This window comes from Anomalospiza imberbis, chromosome 9 (assembly GCF_031753505.1).
Source record: "Anomalospiza imberbis isolate Cuckoo-Finch-1a 21T00152 chromosome 9, ASM3175350v1, whole genome shotgun sequence".
In the NCBI taxonomy this organism is placed as follows: Eukaryota; Metazoa; Chordata; class Aves; order Passeriformes; family Viduidae; genus Anomalospiza; species Anomalospiza imberbis.
This window is the reverse complement of record NC_089689.1, coordinates 3,417,847-3,438,095: the sequence shown is the minus strand read 5'-3', so window position 1 is coordinate 3,438,095 and position 20,249 is coordinate 3,417,847. Positions and strand designations below refer to the sequence as shown.

The 20,249-nt window shown below is 43.3% G+C and overlaps 1 protein-coding gene across 2 annotated transcripts in view; it reads left to right on the top strand.

The window, feature by feature from the left end:
- XPR1 (xenotropic and polytropic retrovirus receptor 1) overlaps positions 1 to 20,249 on the top strand; it is a 107,633-nt gene that overhangs the window by 1,614 nt on the left and 85,770 nt on the right. For both annotated transcript variants that reach the window (XM_068199390.1, XM_068199389.1), the window contains exon 2: positions 5,506 to 5,557. In XM_068199390.1, the coding sequence (XP_068055491.1) occupies positions 5,506 to 5,557 (52 nt within the window). The remainder of the gene's footprint in view (positions 1 to 5,505; positions 5,558 to 20,249) is intronic.

Below are 20,249 nucleotides of genomic sequence, written 5' to 3'. Positions count from 1 at the left end.
TGAGCAAACAGCTGTGCAGAGAGGGGAAGGAGACCCAGTGAACTACGACACCTTGATTAATGTGTCAGGAGCTCTGCTGCTCGTCGGCCACTGTTTTCATTATGGGAGGTTAATTTTCAGCTGTTTTAACTAGGGCACTATGATTATGTCATTCTCCCTTCCTCCAGCCCAGTTTAAGATGTAGATTTCAGTAAAAACTTCCTTCAAGTTGTAACACTTTCTAATCACAAGTAATCTCTTTCTTGGATAGACAGCTTAATGTGGAGTGCAGGAAAACACCAACCTCACCTTCCCTTTCAGCATAACTTCCAAACTCTTTGTTTGCCTTGTTGCAGCTGCCTGCATGTGAGTCAGCCTCCTGCTCATGCATATTACAGTGATGGAATAGCCTGGCATTTATTATTCAGTAACTGGTGGTCGTCTCGGTGCAGTGCATAAAAGCCCAGCACCACCTCCATTTACTTGTTGATGATACCTGAGGCAAAAAATACCCAGCCCTCCTTTGTCCAGAAAAAATTCCCAGGTGCTGATTAGCAACTGTGAGGTTAAACTTTGCCTGTGTTACTTTTGTGCAGTGCTGCTTACAGAAGGTGTCACAGTAACATTTTAAAACATTTTTTCTATATTTAATAGTGTTATAATGTTTCTTCTCCTCACAGTTTATATAGTTTCCTTCTTAATTATCTGAGGAACCACCCCCTCAGAGTCAGAGATCTTCTTGGGTAGGTTTTTAACTCTGAAAAGATTCTTAGTGTTTCCAGGATGTCACGTTCAAGATCACAGAATTCTGGAATGCTTTGGGTTGGAAGGGACCTTAAAGATCATCTTGTCCCATCCCCTGCCATGGGCAGGGACAGCTTCCACTGTCCCAGCTTGTTCCAAGCCCCATCCAGCCTGGCCTTGGACACTCCCAGGCATGGGACAGCCACAGCTTCTCTGGGCAACCTTTGCCAGGGCCTCACTACCCTTAGGGAAGATTTTTTGCCTAATATCTGATCTCTCTTTCAGTTTGAAGCTGTTCCCCACGAGAGGACTAAAAGATGATGCAGAAATTGCTGTCTCTGAGTCGTTCTGTATCATAAAGCTTACACGCCCCCATCTTTATTTTCCACTCTGGTGTTTGTAGTTGTTTGCACTGGGGAGCAGGTGATTCCTGGAGTCTGGCAGGACCCAGGTAACCTGTGAGATCCTTCGATGGGATTTGGAGCAAGCTTTGCCTGTCAGACTAGGTGTAATCTGTTGGTGATAACCTCAGAAAGAGGAATGGGATTGGTGTGTTTTCAATACCTAAAACTGTAGTTTCACTTTCAGGTGGTCTTAACCAACTGACACTCCTCAAAACTTCTTACCATCCACATGCTCTTTCCCTCCAAAAACAATCAGTTTAAATATTCTCAGTGTGCTTGTAGGAAGTATGGAAGTTGCCTGAGCTTAGGGCTGGTAGTCAGGATGAGAGCTTTAGGGAGAGAAAAAAAACCCATTCATTTTCTTTAAACAGGCAAAAGTAAGATATATTTTGGTAGGTGTGACTTAGATTCTTATTTTCTTTCAGAAAAAGCTCTGCAGTGACCATTACTGTATGTCAGAGCTCTTTGAGACGGAGCACTTGGCTCACAGAAAAGAGGGAAAATTGCAGTGAATGCTATTCTGTTTCATTCAGCTTTTCCCAAAGACATTTACCAGGACTGAGCCAGCAATAACGTGGAGCTTTAAACCATGATGGACTTGATTTGGCTTTCCATTCCAAATTTCCATTCTAAAGATTGCATGAAATGATGTGGATGTGCCTCACCCTGGCTGCAGCAGTGAAGGGCTTTGCTCACCTTGTTTTAGGGGGTCTGGCAGTGCATTTTCTTCTGTAAAGTGAGTCACATTTTCCTAGCCTGTTAAACTACAGCTGTGATATGCACTGCTTCAGTGTACATTTTGCCTTGAAAGTTTTGGGGCACTCATTTACCCCTCAGTTCCTTTGGAAAAATATGAAAATGGAAAAAATAGGAAAACAGGAAAAACATGAAAACAAGCACAATCCCAACTTTTTGTGTCAGATGACTGAATTCTCATTTCCACATAGTACTGAACAAATTCAGGTAACTCTTGCAAGAATTTCAGCCGATGCTTTATTTATTTATTTATTTATTTTTGGCTGAGAGTGTGCTCTGCTGCATATAATGCTCATTTTTGATGCAGGGAAATGTTGGGGTTGTTAGTCCTTTGTTTATCCACAAACCCTCCTGGGTTCCTTTGCTCTCGTGTCCCTCTCTGGGTTGCTTTCAGGAGGAGAGCATTGCTCAGACTTCTAAATGTAAATGTGTGTCTGCGCATCCAGCTGATGGAACTGTACAACTCACTTGTCCAGTTGCCAAATGGCTGTTTGGTTGCATTTAATCTGGCCTGAAATTGTTTCTCTGCAGAAGTCTGATGGCATTTTTATAGGAAAAGTGCATAATACCTTTGAAATCACAACAGCTGTGGAGGGAGGAGCAGAACAATTATTACAGGTGCAAAGTTCATGGGAGAGTTGGGTAAAGGTGTGAGCAGGTGACCTCCCTTCCCTTTTTTTAAGGTTTTAAGTCCTTAAAACCCCAGGTTTTAAGTCCTTTTGCTGTTGCAGAAGAGAAACAGGTTGCTAAGTTTTAGGCATCATTTCTCCCAGACACCACCTGCAGCAGGAAGTGGGAGGGGGGGAGGATAGCTGAGGTTGCCTGCTTGCCTTCAGAGTGTCTCTTGCAGAAACAGGCTTTCAGTTTTTGGGAGGTGGCCAATTCTGCTGTCAAACCCAGCTTCATGATAGGCAGTTCACACCCAGGCTTGCCACCTCCTGACACAAATCTGTTGTGCTATTTCACTATTTGTCCTTCGGGTTGTTAGCTGAGGAGCTTAAGTGGTTTGAAAGACTCCTTTAAAAGAGTGGGGTTTTTTTTTGTGCGTTTTGAGGTTTTTGTCCTTGATTTGTTCGCTGTTAAGGTCTAGTGGTTGCATTTTCAAGTGTTTTCTTTTTGCCTTTTTTCTTTTTTTTGTTCTCATATGTATTTACACAAGTTGACTGATGGTGCAAGGTGTAGCACTGGCACAACCTAAAGCAGGGAAATAACCCATTTTGTTTAGTTTGAGGGCACAAAGAGTAATTCTTAAGTGTTTCACATTGACAGTGATGGATAACTTTTGTAAACAATTGGTTCTAAAATTCTGTAATCTAGAGGACTAAATAGTTTAGGTGTGAAGGAGCACTGAGTCTTTCACTTTCAGGTTATTGGTTTACTTATATAGGTCAGGAAAGAGGTAACAAAATCTGCTGCCCTGCAGCTGCCAGATTGTACTATGTCAGTCTGCATGGGGAGAGGTCTGTGGCACGACTGACACCTTCAGCTTTCAAGATTGTTTAGTGCAGGACTGTCAATGTTGTCCTTTGTAATTTGTTTTTTTTAAAAATGACAGATAAAACCAGAGATAGGAGTTACACTGGGTTTACCTCTGGGTGGGTTAAGAGATGAGTTGTTACTACAGTGACTTTCAATGTGCTGTCTCTTCTGGTTTGTTTATCCTGTGTCACGTTGTGGTTCATGGAAGAAGTTACAGGTAGGTGAGGATGATGACTGGGATGGAAAAGGAGGAAGATTTTTTTGGCTACTTGGTGTGCAGAGGCAGATCATGTGCAGCTGACCAGTGAGTCATGGAGGGAAGGGACTGAAGTGGCCAGCGCGCCCGAGGAATTTTAGAAAAGCTCCAAGAGCAGAGGAGAGCTGTGCTGCTGCCATGAGGATCATCCAGCAGTGGCTCACTTGGGAAAACAATTATGCAAGTGACCTTTGCTGAGACCTCTGTGGACTCAGGAGCCAGACCTTTGAGAGATGCCAGAGCTGCCGGTGTAAGCAGCCACCTTGGGTATCTTGTGATAAACAGACTTGTCCTTTAGACCTTGTGTTTACCCAATGTGTTACAACAGCATTCAGTTCCCTGCTGCTGAGCTGATGGTTTTTACCTCCAGGGTATCGGGGGATTTGTCATTTAACCTGGGAGGTTTTATCCTGGGGCACTGTGACACACACCTCTGCTTCTGCTATCTTTCAGGATTGTGGAAGTACGGGGTATGTTGAGAATCAGGCAGAATAGATAGGAACTAAGAAGACCTGAATTACTTTTTTTTGTGTTAGATTTCTGTGGGCTCAAAAATGAAGGAATAAAGTCAATTTTTTGTGGTGTTGGAGGAGGGTACTCACGTTCAGTATGGGCATTAAGACGTGAGGTGTGTATAAGCAAATCACTTTGCAGTGGGAATGGGTCCTTCCCTGTGGCTTTTAGTTCCAAGATTATGGCTAAGGTTATTCATTAAGTCCTAGAATGTTTTGGGTTGGAAAGGACATTTAAGATCCTCTTGTCCCAACTCCTTGCCCTGGGCAGGGACATTTTCTGCTAGACCAGGCTGTTCCAAGCTCAATCCTACCTGACCTTGGACACTTCCAGGGATGGGGCAGCCACAGCTTCTCTGGACAACCTGTGCCAGGGCCTTACCACTCTCACAGTAAAGATTTTTTCCCTAATATTTTACTCCAACCTGCCCTCTGTCAGTTTGAATCCATTCCCTCTTGTCCTGTTATTCCTGGCCATTGTCCAAATGTTCCCTAGTTCTCTTGGAACCCCTTTAGGCACTGGAAGGGGCTCTAAGGGCTCCCTGGAGCCTTCTATTCTCCAGCTGAACACCCCCAGCTCTCTCACCTTGTCTCCATAGCAGAGGTGCTCCCACCCTGTGATCATCATTGTGACCCTCCCCTGAGCTCGCCTCATTCCTTCAGTCTTTGGTGTGAATTCAGTTTATGTGGATGTGAGTAAGCAAGTCTTTAACCTGTGCCTGGAGTAACCAGCACCTTCACAACTGCCTGGGAAGAGGCCTTCAAGGCAGCTCATGGTGCCTCCAGGACCTGAAACCTGATTAATTAATTAAGTCTGGCTGGTGTTAATGTTGCCCTTCAGTTCCCACCTCTAGAGAAGGCCATCACCCTTGGTTCGCTAATCTCCTTCATCATGTTGTCTTCAGCTTTTAGAATGTATGTGTATTTTTGTGATCCTGTATAACAGTGATGAGAAATCCCTGAGGCTGCTTTTCCTCCATTTGCCTTGACAAACTTCTCCGTGTCACGCAACACTTCAGGTTTTGTTATTTCTTCTTTTTTTTTTTTTTTTTTTACATAAAACCTTTAGCATCCTACCAACTGAGAAACATTTTTCCGAAGGAAGATGTTGAAATGTACACTTGGAATAAATTTTATAGATTAGGAAGATAACAGGCTTTAGACAAAGCAGTCAGTAAACATGAACCTGTTTCACTTGCGAGCAGAAATACGTGTGATAGCCTTGACATCATGTACTATAGCTTTCTGTGCCAGTCTGCAGGATAAAAGGGCTTTAATTGCTTTTGTTTTCAAACAGGCATATCAAAACAGTGTAATTTTTTTTTTCCTCTTTTAATACTAATTGTGTTCCTTGTTCTCTGCCTCTCCCCTGCAGGCTTTGAAAGAGATGCTATATGCAGCAGTGGACCAGGCCCCTTCTATAGAAGGTAAGCAAATTGTAACCCACAGTTGTGTTTTTCTTGGCACTGGGTGCTGGACATGTAGTCCTGCTACTTTTCTGTCCTCAGTCCTCCTAAATTGGTAAACTTAATATCCTGATGGGCAAATGCCTGGCTTTTCACAGCCTGCATGCTATATTTGATTGTTAGGACTCTTTGTCCTCTTTCCTCGGGACAACAAATGTCTTTGTACAGTTTGAGACAGCAACAGCTGGATTCCTCTTGCTTATAAGGTCATTCAGTGGTTGAAGTATTTTCTTCATTGCTTGAGAATAGAGCTTTGTTTTCCTGTGAGAGCCTGCCACTCTGGGAGATAGCTGTGCTGGAGAGACACTGGTTCCTGGTTTGTTACTGGTGATTTGAGCTGGAAGAGTCTCATCCTTTTGTTCTGTGTCCTCCCTGATTGCTGTGCTGCCTCTCCCATGGGGACATGAGTATATTTTCTTGTTTGCATGTGTTTATTGCCTCTGACTGCTCTAGATTATTCTAGTAAGGTGTTTGGTTTTAAGCTCACTGAATGTTAAATGGCTTGTTTAATTAAGTGATGATCTGTGCAAAATTTCTTAATAGAGCCTTTTACTTCCTGTATCCTTCTTCCTTTTGTTGTCTTTAAAGTACTGAAGCCTCTGTGTTGCTTTACTCCTTATTTTCTTGCCCTTCATGTGGATTTCCAACTGCTTTATAACCTCTTTTCCTTTATTATTTTCACTTCTATTGCAGAGTAAATTTTACTGATTTCCGAACATGGCTCTGGGCTTCTTGTATATTTACAGAGCAGGAGAAAAAGTGCTGCTCCTGGTGTAGTCAGTTGTCTAACATCAGTAATGCTGGTCACTCTAAATGTTAGGCCATTAATTACTTTCCTTTTGTTGATTAGAACTGCGAAATGAGGTGTGATGTAGTTAATATGTGATTTTTTTTTTTAATTCAACTCAACTCAACTCCACCTGTTCTTCAATTAGAATTTTAAAACCACAGCTGCAATAATTAATAGGTTAAGAGAGTGTGTGTGGGATGAGGCAGTCTGTCCTTAAACTCTCCAGAGGTGCATTCCAAGCTGGAAACTTTGTGGAAGCAATGCTCAGGCAGGTGTAATTTTTATATTTAATCTGACACATAGTAGCTCACTCAAGTCATTGTGTCAATTTTGTTAAAAGAATCGCACTATTCTCTAAAATACAGGTCCTGGAGCTAGGTTTCTAAAGGTTATGGTCCTAGAATCCAAAATCTTTGGGTTATCTTTGGAAAACTCAACATACACTGGCAAAGACAAAGTCTTGCTTTATTATTTTAAAGTAGCAAAATTCCATAAAACTCACCCACAAACTTTTCTCCCCAACAGCATAAGACTAAGAGGAACTGATTTTTTTCTGTGTAGGCCAAACTGACTATAGTAACTTTTAAGGACAACTTACTAATGTTATTGAAAATCAATTTACTAATGTTATTGGGAGACTGGAGCAATTATAGGACTTTTTTTTTTTTTTAATTCCCTCTCTTCTGTCCATTGATTTGTTATTGACAGTGTGAGCAAATGGTGTCTGTGCTAATGGAACTTTGTAGTCTGATGTTGGAATGTGACTTCCTGGGCTTGGCTAGGCTTATCTAGGATTTCAAGGTGGGCTTGAGTTGCTCGTTGTAAAGTGTTATAATTCAGCATTTTGATTTCTTTCTGCAATGTGCTCTGATGTTTGTGTGTAAACATATTTGGCAAAGCAAGAGGAGGTGAAGACTAAAATGGTATATTTATGTTCTTTTAAACACTGTTAGAATTTTAACCTGTCCTTCTGCTTCCTCTGCTGCTTTAAAAGCCTCCACAAAAGGAAAGCAATGGCTTAAGACAGTTTCCATCAATAGTACAATGTTCTGTCCATTTTTGGAGGGGTTGGGTCTTTTCCTCTGTACTGTAGAGAATATAATCCAAACTGTTTTGAACCACTCCTATATAAATCTGTCTGCCTGACCTATCCTTAACTGGAGAGCAGTTACACTAATTCCTTCACCTTTTGTGCTGGAAATTAATCAACAGCTTTTTTCCATCCCTGTTGCTTACATCCCTCTCTTTTTTAGGCCCTTCTGCCTTTGTTCATAGGAACTTTAGGCCGGGTTTAGTACGTGACTGCACACAAACCTTGCTCAGAACACTGCTCTAGTCCCTGTCACAGGACATGGAGCAAGTTCCTTGCATTTTGGGAGGGAATGGAGTAGCTGTGGTCAGGGGCTGGCTGTTGGCCTGCATGTTTCCAGTTTAATATGGATTTTGCAATGGATACTTCTGTGTTGTTTTGAGCTTAGCACAGAGGCTACAGGGCTGTGCTACTGAAACCCAGCCTCCCAGTATGAGCCTAATGTAATCTCATTTTAGACTGGTCTAACTAAAATCCATTTGCTAATTGATCTCGTTGATCACAGACACGCTGCAGAGCTCCAGAGCTGGCTTTGATTTACCTTGCATGAATTGTGAGCTAATCTTTGGATAATATATTGGATTGTGAAGACAAGGGAGTTTTGTACAGCAAAGCTGAGGCTGTTCCTGGTTCTTATTCTGCTTGGCTGGATGTGTGATCTGGCATTTGTGAATGAATTTCTTAGATTTCTGCTGCAGGCTGCTTACTATGTCAGTCAGTAAAATTTGTGTATAGACAGAAATGCTTCCTATTGCTTAGCAGAATGCTGAAAGCACTTTGGAAGGTCTTTAAAACAACAAAAAAAAAGTGCTACCCTCTTAACCAAGGCATGTTGTAAATAATAGGCAAGGCAGGTGGTAATAGGTGAGCCATCCATCATGAACAGCTTTCTTTGGGTTTGTATTTAGTTATTTTCTGTTTGTGGATGGGTAAACAAACCTAACTTCAGAATGACTCTTAAGAGTTTTGCAATGGATAGTTGCTTGTGCTACTTGAGTGGACAAAGTGCTGCTGAGAAGAGGGTCTTGGCTCTAAATTGTGCAGGTTATTCTGTGGATATATGGTGAACCTTCTCCCTGTGCTACATTGAATCACACCTATGTCTACCTGCTCTTTCCTATTTTTGGGTAATAAATAGACTGTGATTTTAATAAAAAACCTTGGAAAGGTGGATAAGCAGAACCTGTCAAGGCTGTATGGTAGGAGGAGGTTGTTTATAGCTGTCCCCTGACACAATTGCAAGGTGCTGTGGCTCCCTGTGCTTCATGAGAGTTATTCCAGACTGTAGCATGTCTTTTCTGGCAGTTCCTAGCTGTACACATAGATTTCTCTAATCTGTTCAAAGATACATTTTTTTCATCCATCTGTCTTCTTTGTAACGACAGTTTTTATATGCCAGTGTTATTCCTCCAGATGCTCCTCATCTTTTTACAAGGCAATCCCCTGATGAAACCTGCACCATCCTTCCACCTGAGCAACATCTGCACTAAATTAGTGTTCAGTCTGTTAATTCAATCCCGTGCACATCACTGGAAGAGGTATCAAATGATGCTGGATTCCCAGCTGTACGATGAGACTTGCTTGGCTTTCTGGAGAATTCTTTGGAGCGTGTTTGCTTCGTTAGCTGTTTGTTGTGTTCTGCTCACTGTTACCAGAACAACGGGGACGAGCGGATGCTGCTCCCAGGATACCATTCCCAGCTCCCTGAGGCACAGCAGGAAGGCCTGGATGCAAGTGTGCCAGACCAGGCACCCTTTTTTGACCCTAAGATACCTTTAGCAAGAATCTGTGATGATTTAGAGGCTAAACTCGAGCATAGCTCTGCTTTCCTCTGAGGCAGAACGCACAGTACAGCAAAAGCATGAAATTCTGACCTCGCTGGGGGCATGCTGGGTTTTGGTGGCTTTTTTGTTGATTCCTTGTCCTCCCACTGCTTCCTGTTCCATTTGTCACCTAGTAAAGCAGGTTAGTGGACCACTCTTGCTCGGAGTGCTCCTGATTATTCCACTTGGTGCGCAGATATGTTGGCATCTCCCCGAGCTCCTTTCGGTGCTGCTCTCCTCGGCTGCAGCGGACACGAAAGTGCAGCTGTAAATTATTCATCCTCGTTATCTGCTCCAATGGACAGGGGCCACTCTAAATATTATTTCTTAGAATATGTGCCTTTCAGATATTTAAATTTATCCTCCCTTTAATACTTGTGTAAACAGATATTGTTGTTGTGATATCAGGTGGTACAAGAGCATCCCGTTGTGTCCTCCTGTTATGGAAATTACTTCACCCCAATCCTGAATTCCAGTGGCACCTTTCAAACAAGGATCACAATGGCTCTGTGGGTTTGGAATGGTGTATTGGGAAAGGGGTGGGGACTACAAGTGCTCTAGAGTAGAATTCAAGCCCAAAGGTAGGAGGTGGTGCTAAAGCAGCATTAATTGGTAGGGGAGAAGCTTTAGTGGTGACAGATAACCTCTGCTGGTGCCTGTAATCTTTGTGGTTGCCTGTTTACTCATGATGGATTAGGAAAGTGAGAGATGTAAGTTTGGGACATTCTGAGAGTGCCAGCACTGGCAGTGTGTCCCATGTTATCCCACCCTTGTTTCTGCTTTCATTTGTAAAGCACTTGCCCTGTTAACTGACAGCTACAGATCTTTAGTTTGGATTTATTTCTGTTGCTGAATAAACAAAAGAGTGTTCTTTAGCGGCATAAATAATCTTGGTGAACAAGTAGGGTGTAGGACATCACATTATTTTCCTTTCCAGAGGAAGTTATGAGCCTGACAGTTTTTGTTATATGCAGACATGCTTTGTAGGGTTGATCAAAGGCTTATGATTTGTCTGTATATATGCAGATGACTTCTTTTTATTTCAAAATAAACATTTATTTCCAATTGCACAGGCTTACTTTGTAGTGGCATGAGGTTTTGTTTACATGGGAATGCTTAAGGCTTAAAAGAGTCTTAAACAGAAGTGCTGCACATCAGAAGCAGTCACAAAGAGATTAATGCTTTGTCTTTATTTCAGCGTTTGTCACACACCCATGAGGACACGGGGGTTGGTGTCCTACACCCCCAGAGGCAGGTCCTTGGTTCTGTCTAGGCTGTAATTCAGCCTCTGTATTTATAATTAGTATGTAAACTAACAAAAAAAAATAATAATCCCATGACAATCCTCTTCTCAGTTGGAGACCTGATGCCAGGTATTGGATTAGCTGTAAAAAATAGGTTATTGGGCTTGTGGAAAACGTTAGCTCCCAGACTGTGCAAACGGTGGACAGGAGGAGAGCTTGGCAGCACACCAGCATTTAGAGAAGGAGGTGATGTCTGGTTTCTCTTCCCCTGGAGCAATAAAATTTGAAAGGTAAACAGTGCATATGGTTGGAGTAGGGTCCAGAGAGAACAGCTGGATGCTCACTAAAATATTTGGAGCACAGATGCCTGTGTGAAAATGTGGAGTACTGTGTGTTCATGTAAAAGTCATTTTGCTGTCAGGAGCGGTTCAGTGCTCACAGCAAGTCAGCACAGAGACTGCTTTGTGCCCAGCCCTGCCACTTTCTGTGCCTTCAGAGCAGCCCAGGCTGCTGGTACAGTGACTTCCTCTGAGGTGATGAGCACCAAGAGGCTGAATTGTGCTTAACCAGTCACAATTGTAACGTGGATGTGGAGTAAAGGTCAGGTGAGGCACAGAGCTGGAGTCACAGAATGGAATCAGAGAGTGGTTTGGGTTGGAAGGCACCTATGAAGGCCATCTAGTCCAGCCCTCCTGCCATGGGCCAGGACACCTTCCACTATCCCAGGCTGCTCCAAGCCGTGTCCAACCCGGTGTTGAACACTTCCAGGGATGGGGCAGCCACAGCTTCTCTGGGCAGCCTGTGCCAGGGCCTCCCCACCCTCACTGTGGAAAAAAACCATCTTCCTTATATGTGATCTAAACTGGCCCTCTCTCGGATTAAAACCATCACCCCCTGTCCTAACTCAGCAGGCTCTGCTAGAAAGTCTGTCCCCAGACTATTTGGGTGATTGAAAGTGACTTGTTGGTTGTGGAGACAACCAGCCAATACAAGGTTTGATGTCATTGCTGTCCTGTAGACCACAGGTTCTCAGGTTCTGGTCTGACAGTACCTTCAGGGTCTGCTGGTGTGCTCAGGGTCCTGTCCTGCCTGCAGATGCTGTGAGCTCTTTCACTAATTATAAACCAGAAAGCCTCCTGGAGCCACTGGGAGCCTCCCTGGGGCTCTTGGGGTGGTGTGGGACCATGCAGGGTGACCAAGAAGGTCATGGGGGGTAGGTGGTTTAGCAGGTTGATCACCATTTCTTTATGAAGGAAGCTTGTGATTGTGGTCAGTGGAAATACTGGACTTCCTCACCCTTTCCATTTGCCCTGTGGCCAGCTCGTGGCTGATTCTCTGCTTCATCTGTGTGGACAAGCCTGGAAACTTGTGTTGCTGCTGAGCAAGCCTTCAGCTTTTTGCTCTGCTTTGTGGTGTGTTCTGTGCAACTTCAGCAGCAGCTGAGATTGCTCTGACACATTCGTGCTGCGTGAAGGACTCGAGTCCCAAGCGTACCAAAGAACGGGCTCAAGGCTTAGGGAGAGGCAGTTAATTGAATCCTAGAAGGTTCTGAGTTGGAAGGGTTGTGGAGTTCCCCTGCACAGGACCATCCCCAAGAGTCACACCCCTGCCTGAGAGCGCGGTCCAAATGCTCCTTGAGCTCTGTCCGGCTTAGTGCTGGGACCGGTTCCCTGGGGAGCCTGTTGAGTGCCCAGCCCCGCTCTGAATGAGGAACCTTTTCCTAATACCCAGCCTAACCCTCCCCTGACACAGCTTCAGGCCATTCCCTCCCTGTCACTGGGCACCAGAGGGCAGAGATCGGTGCCTGCCCCTCTCCTTCCCCTCATGAGGATGCTGAGGACTGTGCTGAGTCTCCTTTTCTCCAGGCTGAACAAACCCTGTGACCTCAGCCTCTCCTCGGATGGTTTCCCCTCTAGACCCTTCATGGTTTTGCTCTGTAATTTTGTCCTGTGCCCTTCTTTCCTTCACGTCAGCATCCTTTGGTATGGAGTGCTAAGAGGTGTTAAACCCAGGATAATCCAAGAGCAGGAGGTAATGGTGGAGGCTGGACCTAGAGCCAGGTTTGCCTGGCAGGTCTGCAAACCTGTTGCTGCAGAAGGGGTGTCGATGATTCCTTACTGATGTACAACAGCAACATCAAAAATGCTCAGCTGTGCCTTTTTCTCTCCCTCTTTTTTTTTTTTATCTTTTTCCTTCCTGCATTTGCTTTCCCATACACTAAGATGCCAGTCTGCGCTTAGAGGAATTAACAGTGCTTGTAGTTTAGCTGGAATGTGCCAAGTTTCACGTTAATGGTCAGAACTCAAGGGCTGGAAAGTAGATTTGAAATGCTGGAAGATTGACAGGCAGCACTCCTGAGACAGCAGTGAGATATGAGGCTGTACACATGAGAGCACTGCACATGTTTATGCAAGAAGCCAGTATTTATTGCTTTGTTTCAAAAAAGCCTTCTCTAGACATCTTAAGAGCAAGATTTAGTGTGTGTGTGAGGCAGCCTCTGGCTTTCTAGTCATTCCTTTGGCGCTGTGTTTGATATAGGTGACTTGAATTATTAGACAATTAGGATTTTTGGATGAGACTGTAGCTACTCAGTGAATAATGCAGCATGAATTTAGGTTGATTGGTTTCTCTCTCTTTAAAAATGCATGCTGTGGGCAAGGGAATGAGCAGAGTGTCCCTGGAAGGAGATCTCATTCTTGTACATCATAGCTGCTTGTAGGATGCTTCAGAAAAATGGCCAACATGCCAGTGGCCATGGAGTGGTGACATCTCTGTGTGAGGTGGTGGAGGACCAAAGACTGTCCCTCTTCCTAGTGGTCCTTTGTGTTCTCTAAATCTGCTGCAAGGCCACACCACGCACAGGCTATTGCACAATTGGTCTCAACATGAGGAGGTCTGCCTCTTTGATTAGGTAATTTTACAACTAGCAACAACGTGGCAAAAAGTCAACCCAGTCGTGGTGACGTCTGATTTCTGAAGTAAAAATGAAAGCTAGTTGCATATTTCACCTGGGTGGTTTATTTTTTTTTTTAACATTGTATCTGTAGCCTTACAGCTTGACATCACAGAAAAAGAATTCATTTTAAAATGTGCTTTTTGTAAATACATAATCTTTAACTTTAGTCACAGCTTAAAACTGCAAAACTACAGCATCTTGGTTTTACAACGCCACTGTTAAAAAAAATTACTTCAAAAATTTCTATATTATCTATTCATTACACAGCCATGTAGTTAAGATATTTTAGATTGTTTTATGCTGCCTTTGTTGACTGTGGTAACCTTTTTTCCCTGAATTAGTACAGCCTAAGTGTGAAAGCCTGATCCTATAGTTCAGTTCTTTTGGGAACTGAGAAGGGGAAACCATGGAGAGGTATAAAGCACATTTTACTAACCTCTGGTATGACAAGAGTACATAAAATTCCTTAGTTGTAAGGCAGCAGCACCATGAGTCAGAGTTGTCTATGTTTAACTAAAAATCAGAAAGAAAACTGCCTGAAAATGCATAAACTTACTTTTTAAAGTGGTTTTTCTCTGTCCAGGGTGGTGACTGGGATCACAGAGGGCAGAGACATCACTGGAATGGTGCAAAGCCTTTCTGGGCACTGACTCTTCTCAAACTGTGCACTCAGCAGCTCGGCTTCCCCTCTGCAAGGGGGAAACCTTGTTTATCTCCTAGGAGATGGAAAACCAATTTCTGCTTCTTGATGAGAAGCTGGCAGGCTATTTGACTAAACAAGAGAGGCAAGGCAGTGTGGCTGAGAAGAGGGGAATATAAATACCAATATAAATGCAATTTATTTTGCATGTGCTATATAGCCCCAAGCACACGTTTTGGAGGGGGAGTGAGAATTTTTTGCATGCTGAAATGCCAGCTCTAAATAGAAAAAGAGGCAAATTTGACATCCAGACTGTGTTTATAACCTTGCTTTTATTTTTACCGTAATTGCTTTTGCATGTTTTTATAAATGCTCCTAATGTCTTTGTGGGGCAAAGTGCAGAGGAGCTGCAAAGATCCGTGTGGGTGAGCTGATAACTTGGGATCTGTCTTGTCCCACAGTTGCAGACTTGCTCTGACATGTGGCCAAGGCTGCTATTCTGGAACCTCCTTGCTGGGATCCCATCCCTGCACAGCTCTGAGAGTCAGAGAGTCCAGTGCCAGCCTCTCTGCTTGTCAGTCCTCTCATTGTCAGCTGTAGGGGAAAAATGGGCACTGCTGCTCTAAACCCCCATTTTTAATTTTCATTCTCTCCTGTTCCAGCTGATTGATCATTTGTATGAGTTTGTCATCAATTTCTTTGGTTTGAATGCTGTGTGCCAGGGCATTGGTGTGGTTGCTGAGAGTGAACCCAGGTCCTTCATGGGCTCAGCATCAGGAGTGAGTCACAGGTGAGGCAGTAAAATGGGGTGATAATGAGCAGAATTGGCTGATGGACCTATGAAATGATTTTTATAACTAGCTTAATGGAATTTGGCTTGCACTTCAGTGTTTTGGTCTGGCTTTGTCTTCCTTAATCAGAAGTAGCAATCAGGAAGCGAGGAGAGAAATAATCTGAGAGCCTGATATGGCATTCCATGTTATTTCATGGTCCTTGAGCTCTGCAGCACTCCAAGGCAAAGGTTCACTTTCTCCCCTGCCCAGCCACAGGACAACACATCAGAAGCCTTGGTTGGGGCTGCACCTTGGTGAACAAAGGTGCAGGAAAACAACTTTTGGAAGTTTCATGTGCTTCTGAAGCCTTTGGGAGATCGGACTATCATCCAGAGACAAGAAAACTTCCCAGGGAGGATGAAGGAAAGGAAAAAAATCAAAATACTTTGTGCTTGTCTGTGATCAAGCTAGATTAAATCATGCTCACAGGTGGTATTTGTGAATATAGAGATTGCATTTTGGGTGCTGGAGGTGATGATTTTGACAGTCATTTATGGTGTGGATTTAATTAATACGACATCAATAAGACTAGTTGATTAAAGCTTCATGTTTCAAAGGACAAGCCAGTAAAATAGAGATTGTAAATGGAATTTTGAGCAATTGGAGGCAGAGGGGATAGAGACAGGATTCTGAGCTTGAAGGGCTCACCACACCTGATCAGCCCCATCTGCTGTCCTGGTCCTGCTGAAAAGTGACTGCTGGTTCTGGTCAGCACTTAGATCCTGCAAAAATACCCCATGCATCAGGTGTGAGTTTTAGCAATATATCAGCAGCAGGGAGCCTGACACAGCTTTATTGCTGTTCCCTTCAGCAGATGTCCTTTTTGTGGTGGGGCCTTGGGAAGGGAAGGCGTGAGGAAGGTGATGAGTAGGGGTTCATCTGTGTGCAGCCAGCACGCCAGGAGCTGCTCAGGGCTCCAGTCCTGCTGCCTGGCTCACGTTTCCATGGGTGTGAGGGCACTGCTCTCTGCCTTTGGTGCATTCAAGGTCTCAAATCAAATGCTGTGTTTAATTCTAAGCTTTGGCTTACAGGCCCAAAGTTGTGAGAGTTCCCTGCATTTCGGATTGCAACATCTCCCTCTTCTTTTTGCACCAAGAACGCTCCTGTGATGGCTTTGTCAATCATCTTTCGTGTGCGTTGGAGCAGGCAAGGCACAGCTGTAATTCTTAAAATCTTCCCACCACGGTGCAAGGCTCAATTTACCGAGTAGATCATCCAACTCTGGTGCATCATTTTGCCTCTGTGTTATCTGCACCCATGTCTTCTTGGAGGGGAAGATCAGTTTGCTACCAGTGGTGTTAAATAGGACTTTAAACTCAAGCCTCAAAGGCTCCAAAAGTCCTGACAAAAGAGCTTTCAAATCTTCCCTTCCTGTTTTAGAGATCCAAAAGCAGCTCAGCTAGAATTGATCTGCACCAGTTTCAGTTTCTTCTGCTTTCAGGCAGCTCCTCCAGGTTCAGTTCCAGGTGCTGCTCTCAGGGTTGATGTGGTGGGAGCACTCGAGATGGAGCAGATGTTCATCCAGCTCAGGAGGAATCCACCATTGGAAGGAGCCTGATCTGGGCTTGGACTTGCCTAAGCACAAGTAATGTAATGAATTAGTCATCAGGCAGAGAATTCACTTCCCTGGGGACATGGAGAGGGTGCAGCCCAGCTGTCAGTCAGGAATTGCTGATGCAGGAACTCTTCACCAGCGGAGAAGGTTCCCCCTCCTGTTGGTAATATAATATATTAAAGCTCAGTTGCCAAATCCTTTAGTTTGGTATTTCAGTAGTGACACGAGGCCTTCATGTCGAGTCTATGGTCTCTTTAACTAACCTACAGAGATAGTTAACTGCAAACCTTAATTGTAGCAACTCTGCTGTCTTCTACATGGGAGGCAATGTTATTGGATCCTTTTTGTGTGGTCAGCAGGGCGTGCCAGAGGGTTTTGCCGTCTCCATCCATTTTGGGAGTGATTTCATGGTTACTGAGGTATATGGGTCACAATGGGGTGAATTTGGGATGAGGTGTTTCTGCTCTGTCACCCTCGTACCACCTTGGCCACAATTCTCATTTTGTTTTGTTTTGGTTTAATTTTCCTCTCTTGTTTTGCATTCAGCAGTAGCACGTGGCTCATGGTGGCTGTTCTCATGTGTGATAATTATTTTCTGAGATGTTTGGAAGCTTTATCAAGTGAGGAAGGGGAATTACAGCTGTAATTGTGTGCTGTTCTGTACATAATTAGCTTGATGTCTTGTTGAGATTTTCACTTACATGCACCGTTTCTGTCTTTTAAGTGGTTAAAAAGGCTTCTGTCATTATTCTTGTCCTGCCTTCTGAATTTCCCCAGCATAACTGCCAGCTATGCTGATCCTTTGGGGAGTTGCCCTTATGGCTCTTGGCCAAACTCTCAATTTTTCTGTTACCTTTGCTGGACAAGCACCACATGCAGTAGCAGATAAATGAGTGATTCTCTGCTGTAGCAAGGGAAATGGCACAAGAATTTCAAGATAATGGTTGTTACTGCAGGCTTTCACTTTTTTTTTTTTTTTTAATAGTGAATGGTACCTTCCACATTTTAGCTTAAAGTTTGCCTTAACTTTCGGGTACCCAAAGGGCTTTATTATTGTTAAGTCCTATACTGAACTGTGTTGGAAGTGCAAAATAAAAATATTGCAGGGAGATTTATTCCATGCACTGCAGATGAGATTTCTGTGAAACTTGTTACTTGCACTCTTTTCTCAGAATGTTTTGCAGTTACTTCGGCCAAGATCGTGTTGGAGTTTGAAAATGGTCTTCTTGTGAGAGCAGAGTGTTCAGTTTTGGTTGCTGTAACATTGCTGTATCATCACTTTATACTAATTGCAGGAGATCCACTTGAAATAATCTAAATTTAAAAAAAAAAAAAAAAAAAGGAGGGGGGAAGAAGTTTAGACATAGTGCTAAATTCACAACTTCCTTAAGTTCTTTTGCAAATGTCTATCAGACCTTGCAGACCTCATGTGATCCTGCTGTTGGGAGATTTTCAAATAGAGGAAGTAAAGCCAAACCTCTCAGAATAATATCTGAGTTCAGTGCAGGTTTTTGTCTTTTAGGAGTTCCTTGTAACTGTTACTCCAAGAGGTGGTATTATTTTAATTAATTATTTTTTGTTAGATGAAAATAGTTAGCTGTAACAAAATGGAGGAAACTGCCACTGTGAGTTCTCTTCCCGTTCTTATCTTTATATTTTCCCTTCTATAGGCTAGGCTAAGGCAATACGTCTTGGACTGCTTGGGAACTGGTGTTTTGTCATTCTCTGTTTTTCAATTTTAAGTTTATTTACAGAAATCAGCAAAAATAAGGAAGTGCTTCATGTGCAATACTTAGTCGCTTGACTGTTATGTATGGTCAGAGTTGACAACTTCTCTTTTTAAGGGGCTGGGTACAGATTTGTGTTGGGTCATCATTCAGTTTTTAATCTTTCAAGACTGGCATTATTGATATTTTTTAATACTGAGTCCTACTTCTGGATTTTTAGTTTGACTCCAGTTCTGCTGTGTTGGAAGTGATCGCAGCTGCTTCGCACTTGGGCTGTGCAGCACTAATTCTTTCTGCTCTGCATAACTTCCTCGGAAAGTCGATTTATCTAGCTCTTCAGTTTCCCCCCTTGGAGGGTGACGAGGTTATTTGAACTGAAAACAAAGGCTCAAATAGCTATTTGAAATCTAAACAGAGCAGGGAGTGTGCCATCTGAGAGCCAGTTCTCTCTGCTTTATCCGGTGCTGCTCTTGCACACCACACTTGGGGGAACTTTTTGTTGGTGGGGAGGAAAGTTCCCAGTTGGGTTGCAAAGCTTGTGGCTGTTTTTGAGGAGAGGAAAAGAGGAGGCAGAATCCATCCACCTCTGCCCAACAACCTTAAATTCATCTCCTGGGCTTCCCTTCAGTGCGTGGGAGAAAAACTATCTGCTCAGATCCTACCAAGAAATGGCCTATTTAATAAGCATTCTGTAGATCTATTTATTTACAAATATTCCTGGTCTGTAATTAAGGAAGGCAGTTCTTTCCCGTGCTGCCTGGTGCTCACTTCCAGGCTGGGAGCGGCACGGGATGAGTGACTGCAGGCGGTGACGGCTCCGCGCGTCCGTCTGTTCCAAACAAGCAGCTCTGCAGCTGATCAAAGCAGCAGGATTAGGCTGCTCCTGTGGAATTAAACTGGTGAGGAGGGGATAAATAGCAGCTCTGAAGCAGACCTACCTGAACTGACAGGCTTTCTTGTCAACAGGAGAATGGGAATCACTTAGTTTAGTTTTTAGCAGAGGTGCTGTTCTGTCTAGTGGAATATTTGCTCTTCAAAGCCCAAACAACTGGGTTACTCCTGATGGAAAACTGCGCTGCACACAGTTCCATATGCAGGGCAAAGTTTATCTTCACCAAGCTGTAAGAAATGCAGGGCATCCTTTGTGGGTGTGGGTTTTCCAAACATTTTTCTTATAAAGAGGGTTTTTGGTTCACACACATGTATTAATAGTCTGAATTAAAACCTGCATGGATACTCTTATGTCTGTCTTATAACGCAGCATATTTATCTCAGACATGGAGAAGAACAGGAAACTAGCAATATGTCATGGATTACACTTGCCTTTTGGGCTCTAGATGACAAGTCAGGTTGTCTTTCCCCCCACCACATTTCTGCTTTTATAATTCACCAGATAGTCTCACCTAAATGGCATTTATTTAGGTAGCCCTATTCAAAGGCAGCCCTTTTGTTTTCTCTTTAATACTGCTTTTTATTCATCCAAACTGCACCTCTATGCATAGTAAGTACTTGATATGATCCCTTATAATCATCTTAATGTAAAAAAAAATAGCTTTTAGAACAAATACATTTTTTTCACATTCTGCACTTAAGCATTTAAAATTATTTCCAAAAACCTAGTTTTCTTAGGTTGAATTGAAGCTTATGCAAGTCTTACAGTTTTGGTCACCCATTAAGTAATAAAATAAATTAATGAACAGCACAAACTTTCATCTAGTGCTTTTGGAATTGTGTCTGTGGAAATGTCACTGTCCCTGTGAAAGAGGCCAGTGGAAGAATTAACCAGCTGCTGTCAGCTGTGGACTCCTCTTTGGTGCACAGTGAGGTTCTTGTCTCTTCTCTTTCATTGTTGTTTTATTTCAGGTTAGAAACCAGTAAAAAGTCAGAGTTCCCTGTTAAATCAGGAGTAGAAAAATGTCAGTGTGTCTACTACAATCTGTTTCCACTTACTGCTCCTGTCAAATTGGTTGCATTCACAAAGTACAAGTAGCATTT